This window comes from Pogoniulus pusillus, chromosome 10, assembly GCF_015220805.1.
Source record: "Pogoniulus pusillus isolate bPogPus1 chromosome 10, bPogPus1.pri, whole genome shotgun sequence".
Classification (NCBI taxonomy): domain Eukaryota; kingdom Metazoa; phylum Chordata; class Aves; order Piciformes; family Lybiidae; genus Pogoniulus; species Pogoniulus pusillus.
Window position 1 is genome coordinate 340,020 of NC_087273.1, and position 12,182 is coordinate 352,201.

At 43.4% G+C, this 12,182-nt stretch overlaps 1 protein-coding gene across 1 annotated transcript in view; it reads left to right on the forward strand.

Moving 5' to 3' along the window:
• Positions 1-12,182, forward strand: part of LRBA (LPS responsive beige-like anchor protein) — a 370,336-nt gene that overhangs the window by 314,328 nt on the left and 43,826 nt on the right. Inside the window, 1 exon segment of the mRNA XM_064149442.1 lies at positions 737-904. Within this exon segment, the coding sequence (XP_064005512.1) occupies positions 737-904 (168 nt within the window).

Consider the following 12,182-nt stretch of genomic DNA (forward strand, 5'->3'; position numbering starts at 1 on the left):
ATATATTGCATCCCCTGTATAAAACAGAGAAAAGAAATCCTGCTTTTGGCTTGTCCTAGATTAATTCACTCTTTAGATGGCAATGATTTTAAATTTATCCTTAAATGTGTTGTGTCTAATACCATGGCGAAATTCATTCTCGTTTGGATGCCTTTGTCATGGGGATTGGGCTGTACCTGGACAACATCCTCAGAAAAGTGGCTTCACTGGGTGCAGTACTGGTTCTTTACAGGCTTGTGGAAGAGATTTAGACAAGAAATGCACGAAAGTAGCAAGCAAGTTTACATTCCAGCATGCAAAATAATTTGTACACTGACATCCTCAGATCAGCTTTTCCGAGTCACTCAGTCCCCCTTCTGTCTGTCAGAATCAGATGATCTTGCTGTTATTATTCACTGTGCACATCACACAGAAGGGCACAGTTTCATCTTGAGAGTTCATAAGAACATATCCTGGCTGTCTGCAAAGGCATAAATCCTTCCCACTTACTGTTTTTTTCCTTATTCCCACTATTAGAGTTTAAAAGGCAAAGGGGAGTGGGGCATGAGGCTGGCATCTGTCACAGGGCCCACGTATTTTAACTCTGTTGATAGAATGTCTAAAACGCTGTTCTCAGTTTCGTATTTAGACTTGTTAAGATCATTTATTACACGATATAAAAGTGGTTCTATTCCTACTAAACAACGACTCTCTGGCAAACCAAGTTTCTGTATTTTGTGTGTGTTTTTTCTTACAGGCATTAGAAAGTGAGTTTGTTTCCTGCCAGCTCCACCAGTGGATTGACCTGATTTTTGGCTACAAACAGCAAGGGCCAGAGGCTGTTAGGTCCCTGAATGTGTTCTACTATTTGACTTACGAAGGAGCTGTTAATTTAAGTTCAATAACAGATCCGGTATTGAGAGAGGTAAGTTTGTACTTTAAGTGTTAACCACTGCAGTACTGGAAGCATAATCGCTGTTCTAGGCTGCTGGTGGATGTTCAGATCTGGGTGTTCTCCTCTGGTTTGGCTACAGGCCAGGCAAACGCAGGCTACCCTAACCACTTGTCACAGCATGCAAAGTTTTGTCCACTTGTACTGGTTCTTAATGGCAGAAGACAGTGAGCAACCGTGATTGGCTTCCACCTCTACAGTTGAGTGTTTCAGCAATTCTCTTTCAAAGCAGCCTTGCGTAGGTGCTACTTACCAAACAGCAGCTTTGTAGCTCTCATTATTTTTAGTTGGCTTCTTACAGAACTAATTATTATTAGTTTTATATTGTCCATGTGCAAAAGTGAATACTGTAACACTGGAGTGATCATAGCCTCCCTCAGACCCAGCACCACTCAGCAAAATCTATTTGCAGAAGTGTCCCTTAGGATATTGTAGTCTTAAAGACTCCTTCCAAACAGCCATTTAAAGAATAAATAACGGGCAGGGTGGAGTGGGTGATTAAAACAGATTTTTGATCTGTTTTTTACATCCTCTGTTCAGGCAATACATTGGCATCAAGTACAGCTGTAGCTATTCAATTCTAGAATTGGAACTGATATTTTGTTATTAAGTATTTTGGGGCTGTGAGAACAAAGTGATATGAATGCAACCAGCAATTTTATGTGAAAGGATTAACAACAGGGAGTGTATGTGAACTGCATGAAGACAAGAATTAAGACATTTCTGCCTACAGATGCTGCGTTTCAGGTTCACTGTAGAATTGTAGGCTAATCCTAACTGAAGAATTTGTTTTTTATTCTTTATTGAAAGAAGGCCTGAGAATTAAGCAATTACTGTTTTAATGAATACTGTTTTCTTTACATATTGGCCATCTGACTGTGGCACTTTGGCAGCCTCTGTAGTGGGTCACATCATAGCAACGCTGTGGGGTACACAGGGCACATAGGGGTGCACACGGACTGGCTTAAGTACCCAGAATGATGGCTGGATATTATTATTCTGTGAGTGTCCATTGGTTTTCAGACTGAAGCTTGATCCACTTTCAGCTAAAATATAGATCATAGAATCACAGACTGGTTTGTGTTGGAAGGGACCTTAAAGATCATCTAGTTCTAACTCCCCTGCCATGGGCAGGGGCACCATCCACTAGATCAGGTGGCTTAAGGTCTTGTCTGCCCTGGCTTTGAAAACCTCCGGGGGGAGGACATCTGCAGCCTTCCCAAGCAACCTGTTCCAGTGTCTGACCATCCTCACTGCAAAGAATTTCTTCCTAATATCCTGTCTAAATCTGTCCTCTTCCAGATTAAATCCGTTGCCCCTCATCCTATCACTACAAGCCCTTGTAAAAAAGTCCCTCCTCAGCTTTCCTGTAGGCCCCCTTCAGGTATGGGAGGGTGGCACCTAGATGTTGCACATAAATCCATTTCACTGAGCTAAGGCAGGAGAGGCAGGAATATGTGGTTTCTAAGGGAAAGTGTCATCACCAGGGTTTGGAACAGTTACTGACCCAAGGGGACCAGATTTTCACCCTTGCCACGTTTTAATTTCATTGACAGTCTTAGTTCACTGTCCACCAACAAGGAAATACTCTTACCTTACGAGAGTGTTTATTAGACTCTCACAGTGCTGGGTTTAAGTGTGAGCAGAAAAATAGACTGGACAATGCTAATCAAAATATGATTCTGTAGTTTTTATGTCTTCCAGAACAGTTCTGTTATGAGTTTAGCTGTGATCTCTTCTACTTGTTTCATAGCCTGAAAAAAGCAATTTGAAATGGCACATGGGATCAGCTTTGATGTGATATTGACAGTGCAGAGACTGAATGATTATCCTCACCAATTTTTACTTTATGAGCAGAGATGAAAATAGTACCAAATCTGCTTGTGTCTACCTATGTGCACAGTCATTCTATATCTAAGTCCTAAATGAATCTATCACGCATCTTTGACAGCCTCACCTTCTTCCTGCTTACTAATCCATCTCCCTGAGGACCTGTGCTAACGTTCTGTACTGCTGAGCAGCTTCAATCAGCATTTATTTTTCTCCTGCAGTCAGCTTGCCAGAGAATACTACTCCTTTTCTCCACCACATTCCTGGTTAGAGGCCAAATGAGCTTCTGATCTGGACAATTAGCATTATTTTCAGCCAGGCATGACACCTCAAGCTTTGTAACTATTTAATTAGACAACTGTTAAACCAGAAATTTTACTCTTAAAGTTCATGATTCAAAAAAGGATGCTTTTGGCTTTCTCCTCTCAATAAGGTTCAGGGTTGGGGGTTTTAAATTTTGACAACTGTAGCAGAAAAATAAATTTCTGTTTGAAAACCCTAAGCCAAGGAGAAGCTTCTATGAAGTCTGAGAGTTACACGATAAGGCTTTTAAGTATCGTATGGAAGTAACAGAATGTGCTAAAAGCGCGGCGATTTCTCCACTAAGCCTGCACCACGGCAGGACTGAGAAGCCTGTGATGCATGTGTTTCCAAAGTATCTTCACAGGTACAGGTGTGGATATTGGTGACCTAACTCATCAGGAGAGGCCACACACAGAATAGTAGCGTAAGGAACCAAGGACTGGAGGAGTTCAGGTTAATGCAGAATTTCCTTAGGTCTCCTAAAGGGCTCCAACTGGCACCTTTATTTTTATAGGCAGTCAGGTTATATATATTACAAGAAGGAAGCACTCGTCTAGGAAGGAAAACTACTTGATTAAAACCATATTCCACCTTCCTTTTTTTTTCCCTTTCAAACTTAAAATATAGAACTTTTACATCCTCTCATGCTGCTGTGAACAATTTTTTCCTGCCATTCTTTCTGCCGATGTGAATAAAGGAAGTAAAGTATTTTGAAGGATCTGACTGCCATAATACAGAGTTTTAAACTCAAATGCAAACCATGGGCCACGTGCTACCTTTTTGGCAGATAGACTCTGGGGAGCGCAAAGCTTGCATAAGTCAAAGGCGAATCCCCGGGGGAGGGGAGTAGATCAGGTTTGAGTTGCAGCCAGAGGGGGACGGGAACTGCAACAAGAAGCAGCAAGGCTAGAGATCCAGTGATCTGCTGGCATGTCTGTGCACTGTCATCCCTGCAGAGAGCATTCCTTCGTGCTCCTCTTTTTCCTTTGAGCCGCTTAGCAGCATTGTTGTTGACTGGGATCCTTGCACTAGTGTGTCTGGGTGAAGGTTACCACTGCAGAGGGAAGCCGGGAAGTTGCTGTTGAGTTGACAAGCAGTAAATATCACATCTCTCTGGAAAATCTGGTATTTGAAGGTATGCTACACGCCTGCTTTCTGTTTATTCGTTCTTGAACTCCGTCTTTTGATCTGTGGAACTCCCAGTCACAAAATCTGCCATGGAGGGGCTGTTCTGTTGCCTGTCTGGAGGAGGTAAGGAGTCACAGAAGCATAGATAAATGTCATCTAGCCGTTCTGGAGAGAGTTCACATCACCTTCTTATCACAAATTCTGCTCTCTTTTTGTAATGGCTGTTCAAAAATGGAGGAAAAAAAGAGAAAGGAAAGAAAAAGAAGAAGAATGATCAGATCGAAGCCATTCAGAGAAGCAGCTGCTTCAGCACAATCTGTAGGAAATTCTTTGTGTCTTGGTCTGACTGTGTTCCCTTAGTGTCTTGGTCAGAAGAACAGAAATAGGGTAACAAAGGATGGTGGTGAAGCTGGGCTGGGCTCGGAGCTGCTCTTTCAAAGTCCGTTTCTCCTCTGACACCCCTGTGCAGCTAGCCTGAACACTGGCCGAGAATAAAACAAAGAGATGAACGGCAGGAAGGCAAAATACTGCTTGGAGAATGCATCACTCATTTGCTACAGGGATGTACACTAAATTTTGTACCATGCTTATCAAAAAAGACCTAATCATATTCTTCAAATAATTTTTAAATGGTGGTCTGAAATGATCTTTGCAGGCAGCAGTTAGGGAAGACTCATGAGTGTAAAACAAGCAATAGCAGTTAAAAAGAAATGAGGATAAGTCTCATCCAATACATAAGCCTTAGACAATTCAGTTGTTTAATACCTCTTCCTTTGAGGAGAAGGTGCCTTTTTGCTCCACAAAGGGAATCTGTTTAAGATAAAGGAGTGTAGCTGTCTCCATTCTCATGGTATCTTTCTTTCTGCTGCTGCTATTTGATTTCCATGTGAACTGAGGCCTTTCTAAAATCGTGAGGAGGCATCTTGGAGGTAGCGTTTGGCATGCTATTTGAATGTGCCACATCTGATAATGTAAGGAGAGGAAGTAATTCTTTTATTTTCACTTTTAAGTCACATGGGGTACATCATTTTATGGAGAATAACTTCTGAATGTTGCCTGAGATTAATATCTTTGGATAAATTTTATGCCTCTTAGGCCTATCCCTTACGAGTCTGATTTTATGTTTAAATATTTACAGTCTGAGAGACTTCTGTGCTTTGCAAAAGAAGCTACCAGGATGTTTAGTTTACATGACCCCAGTTTCATGACAGCAGTAGCAGATCCGATATCTTATCCCAGAGAAAGCATTTTTGGCCTCTGTTTTAGCTGTGTTTTCGGGGGGGGGGGGGGGGGAGTGGCGGGGGCTAATAGCATATTTCATCTCTAACTCAGCAGGAGAGCTCTGACAGCAGTGAATCTTTCACAAAGTGTAAACACCCTTTGTATTTACAGCCTAGTTAACGTGTACTAAATAGTTGGGAGAATGACCAGTCCGTTTCTAGCGGGTTGGGCAGCAGTCTTTGTTGTGGCTGTGCGGAGTTTTGGAAATAAGGATGAAATGATTATAAAGTACTGTCAAAGAGCAGTAAATTGAGTTCAGTAGTGAATTCAGCACATCTAAGTCATGCAGGCAGAATTCTGAGTGCTGTAGAACCAGTCTTTGAATCATCTCTGGCCAGAAGTGTGTTGCACAGCACAGGACCACTATGAAAAGCTAAAGGCTAAGAAATGGTTGAGTTTTAGCTGCAAGTTGATGTTAAAATACCATTCTGGAACCAGAATGAAGAAGGCTATGTTAAAAGAAAGCATTCCATAGCTAAGGAGAGGTGGACTCGTCAACTGCAAATAAAGCCATCCCCACTCTTGTCCCATAAGGGACAAGAGCGGTACTGCACAGCAAAGCCAGAGCATCTGGTGCTGCAGTGGGTGGGCAGGTAGTGCAGCACTTAGTGCAGCGGTTACTACAGCGAGTAGTGCAGCGGGTACTGCAGCAGGTAGTGCAGCACTTAGTGCAGCGGTTACTACAGCGGGTAGTGCAGCGGTTACTACAGCGGTAGTGCAGCACTTAGTGCAGCGGTTACTACAGCGGGTAGTGCAGCGGGTACTGCAGCAGGTAGTGCAGCACTTAGTGCAGCGGTTACTACAGCGGGTAGTGCAGCGGGTACTGCAGCAGGTAGTGCAGCACTTAGTGCAGCGGTTACTACAGCGGGTAGTGCAGCGGTTACTACAGCGGTAGTGCAGCACTTAGTGCAGCGGTTACTACAGCGGGTAGTGCAGCGGGTACTGCAGCAGGTAGTGCAGCACTTAGTGCAGTGGTTACTACAGTGGGTAGTGCATGAAATTTGCTCCCACTGAAAGAGGGGTGCTTTCGTCTGGTAAAAGGACCATTACCCTAAGAGGAGGAGCATTACCCTAAGAGGAGGAGCGTTACCCTAAGAGGAGCACCGTTCCTGGCTCCACTTTGTGTCATTTGCCTGTTAATGCTCACGGTACCTCTCACACTGTGGCCTGCCTGCGGTGAACAGACAAATGAGCATAAGCAAGTGTTTACTGGGGTATCTGGGGGCTATGGCAGTGCTTTAATTCCATTCAGCCCTGAGTTTGACGTGACAAATGGGGGCTTATTGCCCTTTGTCTTAACTTATTTATTTACTACACCACTTAGAAACAGATATAAAAGTATTTAGCTAGGTTTCATCCCAGCAAAATGTTTGACCTGGATGTTTTCTTTTGTCCTTCATTACAGAATAGGTTCTAATTCTATCTATTGCTTCTGCTTCTCTTTCCAGCAGGAAAAAGAGTGATCTTTAAATGAAAAGTTGGTCTGAGATGCCTGATGTATAAAGATTTCAAAAAAAGAATCAAACATCTGTTTTGTCTGGAAGTAGTAGAGCTTTTTGGACAGAGGCATCTCATGTAAATCAGTTCTTCATCTTTCGGTGCTTTTTTTGTTTGTTTTCTTTTTTTCCTCAGCGCCACGATTGAAATTCCAAGGGTAGAAATTCCCAGCCCAGTCAGTTCGTGTCTTCTTGTTTGACCTGTCTTGTGGCTTTCTCAGAGCCAGAGATGCCTTGAGACCCCGTGGGCTTTCTACATTTTCATTTGTGCCTGGCCAGTCAGTCTTAGGTAGCTGACAAATTTGTTGACAAACATGAAATAGGAAAGAGTAATCAAAAGGTGAGCAAGGGATGTGGAGAAGTGGTGTTCACAGTCCTTCAGACCTTTGAAGAGAAGGTATTACTGGTTTTTGACTTCTGTTTTTTTTAGCTCTTTTTTCTCTCTTCTCTGTGTGGAAAGGCTGAGATGTGCTACTGTGTTATAGCTGCAGTCCTGTAGCCTTGAATCGTACATGGCCGTGAACAGGCTGCACAAAGTCAAGATTTCTGGTGCCATCAGCCTGCCTCCATTATTTGCAGACTCTTTATGCAGTCCAAACAGTGTCTGAATTGACGTCCACAGCAGTTGGGCAGCTAAACATTTTTGTTTGGAGAGGTGTTGTGTTTGCTTTGTTGCAGCCAAGGGTGTCTGTCTCCTCAGTGTTCCACTATACATGCAGATGTGATGTGGTATTTACTCACCAAACTGTGTGTGTTGTATTAGTTGTTAGTTACATTTGAAGGATAGCTACTCCTTGAAGGAGCAGGCTTATGGACAGGCCAAAGCAGCCTTCCTCAAGCATTGTGCCCAAAATTCAAGTCTCAGTGAAGCATTTATGGAATGATAACAACCTCATTCAAGGCATTAAAAGAGTCTGTGATAATACTGTACCTCAAAACCAGCTGCTTTGGTCTGGCAGCTAGCGCAGAAATGACTTAGTTTAAAGAAATGTACTTCGTAGCTCAGCAAAAGTAACTGTTCCGTTCTTGCACTCACCACAGACTCTGGAAAGGTAATTGCGCAAAGCAGCTCGAAGACCACCTAATGCTGGATTTTTACCTGAGTCTGCTGAGGTCCCTCAGGTTACAGTGTTTTATTTTAACGAAGCTTAGTTACTTGTTAAGTAGTCGTGGAATGAGAGGGGAACAAAGGCAGTGGAATGCTAACAGATTGGAATGGAAAACGTTTTGGTATCAGGAAATTTGGAGTCAGCTAAGTAGCAAGTAGGCTGTGTGAAGATAGCAGGATTTATTTTGAGGGGTGAATGAATTGGGGAAGTCTCAAGGTACTGCACATGGCAGTGCCACCACTTTCCATGTGGCAATTACTGATTTTAAATGAAAGCCAGGAGTTGCTCTCATGAGTTCTTCAGCTGCCATAGTGAAGAGAGACAGGAAGCAATTTTGGGTTTGCTGTTCAAATAAAATGGCGATAGGTAGGTAGATTTTTAAAGCCCCAAAGCTGCTTAGGGCTTTGCTCATACTCAGGCCAGTTTTATTTGAGGCATCTTTAAATTCATCTTAACTTTCTTTTTAGACTCTTCCCCCCCTTTTTATGGGTGTCAGTCCCTTTGAAGTACTACCAGACCTGTTTTTCTGCTTCCAGTGTTTTTATCTGCTGCTTTCCAGTAGCCAAAGATTTAGGTGTTTTGAATGAGCACATCAGTGCTCCAGACAGAGATACTGTTTGAAATTATCCATGAGCCTGGTGCCTCTGAACATTATTGAGTGACATTTGTTTCTGTGGGTTGTGTCTGCTCTAGCTAACTGGTTTCTTTCAGATTGGCAGCTGGGATTACGTTGCAGTAGACGGACAGCTGCATGAGCTGGAGATTGCAGCCAGTCTGTGCCATGCCTCTGGTTAACATGCCTGGAATGTATATATTCAGTTTGGAGCAACTTGCATGGGCCTGAGGGGATCCTATTTGTATTCTCACACACTGATTATTTGCTTTACTGAGTAATTGTTTTAACTGGTTTGCCTGGCAAAAAGACTTTCTTTATTCTCACAGAAAGTGTCATAACACAGTTTAAGAGCTGGGCTAATGGCTTTGGTTTGTAAAATTCTAGTGGAAAATACCTATCACTGTGCCCCCTTTTACACTTCTGTGTGGTGTGAAGAGAAGAAAGTATTGTTTGTATATTGAATCTCAAACAGCTTTGAGGAAAAACACATCCTATGTAGGCTAATGCCACCCTGCCTCTCGAGGTTCTGTGGGAGACTGGGTGTAATAAATAGTGACGTCGGCAACCAGCTGCCAAAGAAAGAGCTGTGGAATCTTGAGCAGATAGAGGGAACTTAAAGTAGGGAAGAAAAAAAAGATGTTTCTTGCAAGGAAGCTACAGGGAAGGAAAGAGACAAATCCTGGGCTTCATTTCTGTTTGTGGCCTTTCATTTCTACATCTGTGTGTTGTCATCTTCTGTTACATCTATCCCTAATACACCACAGAGGCAAGGACTGGGCACTTTTTGCTTCATACCAACTTGACATTGTCCTCTAATAATGTCACCCAGTGCAGGTTGTTGACAGTGGTTTTGCCCACGCTTCAGCTTTGGAGCCATAAACCTGTGTTCCTTGTGTTGAGGTAGGAACTACATTATTGGGCTGCAAGAGGCATCTTCTACCCTGTGCTTGGTCAGCAGAGGGTGTATCACAAACATCTTACAGGCACCTGTAATGCAGCCTTCACCTTGTAGTAGCTTCTCTTCAGCCTTTCTTCTCTCCTTGATCGCCTCCCTCCGCTGCTGGCTGTTAGATTTCTAAGCTAGTATAGGCAGTTTCCTTTCAGTCAGTACCTCAAGTGAACAGTGCAATGGTTGAACGAAAAAGGGCAGTGCTTTCAGTATTTAAGGCTTGGTTTGCAGAGCTGAAGGAGAAGAAAGGGTTTTCTGGTTTGGCTTAAAGAAATTAGGCTCTTGTTTTGTTTCAAAACAGCAGATGGGGGGGTGTGAACTTACGATAGTAATGTTTGAGCCCTGTATTTTTCCCCTGGTCAAAGCGCAGTGCAACATCCCCACGCAGGTGTGCAGTCAGCACACATATACATGGCCTGTTTCAGAAAAGCATTTTGCCTGTTTTTCATAACCTTGGTCTAAGAGGGGTTGTCATGAAGCAGGGGGAGATGGTTCTACAAGAACTTCCCTCTTTAGCCCCTTGCCAGCAATTTTATCTCATTGTTATGAATCGTGCGTGCTCTCCAGTGAGTGTTATCTGTGTCTCTGTAGTCCACAAGGAATTTAGCTAAGAATCTTACTGTAGGACTGGAAGCATCTGTCTTGTCAGACGAGGTTTGCTGATCACTTATTATCAGAGTTTGATTTTAATCACCATCCCACGAGGAAAGGAGCTGGTCAGTTGGCCACTGAGCCATTCAGCTTCACTGCCTGATGGGAAACCTGTCCAAAATTCTATGTTCTCTGGTCCCATAAAGCAACATCTGGGTGGAAGGAAAGGGCCAGTAAGTAATCATAATTGCATATTGCTGAAGTCAGTAGAAATTAGTGAGGAACATGTGTGTAAACCTTTTGTGAGTATTGAAAAGTGATGTAGGAGAGGCAGAGAGCCAAAGTAATTGCTTCTGCAAGGACTGTTATTCACTGGACATAAATACTGCCTAGAAAGATGGAGGATGAACCCTATTTTCTGTCCTGAACACGTACACTGAAAGAGTATCTATTGCAATGCTCTTTCACCTGGGCTTTCAGATGTTGGGCAGTTAAATCTTACAGTTTTGAGAGGGGACTGGAAATACTGAGGGTAGGTCTGTAAGGACACATTGAACGGAGTCTCTTTGTGGTGAGCCTCTCGTCTCTTCGGACCCAGGTGAGCAGCTTAACATGGCCGTGCTGTGCTGTTAGACTCTTCAGGCAGGTGTGTCTGAGTAGGCCTGATGAAAGCAACTCCGGGACCCCAAGGGTCTTTATGTCCAGAGCTGATGGTGTGTGTCTTGCCTTTTGGCCGTAGGGGCCTTCACTTCAGGGTCCGAGTTCAAAACTGGAGACAGTTTCGTTCTTTCTCTGTGGCACTCACTGCAGCTCCCCCACTGCCCGCCCACCCTCCCTCCTATTTAATTTTATAGTTCTTTCAGACACAAACATGAAAAAAAGCAATTTTGACTTAGTTTCTGAGTGTTGCTGCAAAGAAAAGTAACAAACATCTGTTTTTACCTTAACTGCATCCATATGTTCAACCTCCCCATCGCCCTCCTCTCCCAAAAATTTACAGCCCTATTTGGTGGGTACTGCATGCTGCTGAATTCACTTTCTTCACGGTGACAGGAGAGGCTAAGCTTAGAGACTGAAAAGATCCACACCAAGCAGTGGCCAAAAGCTACATTACAGCTCACCAAGCTTTCAAGTATTCCACAGTGCTTCTTTTAATTTACTTCCCCATTCCCCTCTACCCTTTCCATCTTCCCAAGAAAAGAGGAGGTTATCTGGGAGACTTTTTTAGGGACAGGCCATTGTGGCATCAGATAAAGGTTGAGTTGTGAAATTTGCTTATTTCCTCCTCAGCAAGGAATTAACTTCTTCCATAGCACGTTTGTCATAGCTGCGGTTTGAGAGGCGTACCAAGCAGACTGTTGTAAAGGGCTAGCTACCTTGCTTCAGTTTATTACTTCTTCTTGTAGCATCTGGAACAGTCCTGGCCTTACCAAAGAGGGGTGTTTTATGGAGATACTGGAGAGACACTGAAACAAAATGTTGGTATTATCTTTTAGCTCTGTGGTATGCAGCATGCTTTCAGAGGTAGGAGTTTGTGGAACTAAAGTTATCTTTCAGACAAGGGTTATCCTTATCCTTCCCAGTTAGGTAGTGCCTTTAGCAGGTGTGAAACCAGCAGTTCTACCGACAGCAGTCTGAGCAGTGACTACAGCCCTGGTGTGTGATGTTCCTCTGCCGCTGGAACACCCTGGCTGCCTCTTGGTACTACTAACCCTACTAATGCCCTTTTCAAGAAAATAATACTAGAAGCTGGCCTACAATTTGTTAGAAAGTGATCTGCTGACTTCTTGATTGCGTATTCTCAGGGAAGTGGTAGGTTGTTTTCTGCAAGCAAGATACAAATTATCCCTCTGAGGACAAGATTCCCTGCTCCTAGCTGTTCTTTGACACGCTTGAACACAAGGGCTCAAAGGCCCTGCATTGGTCTGTCTGGCTTTGTGTAAATTCA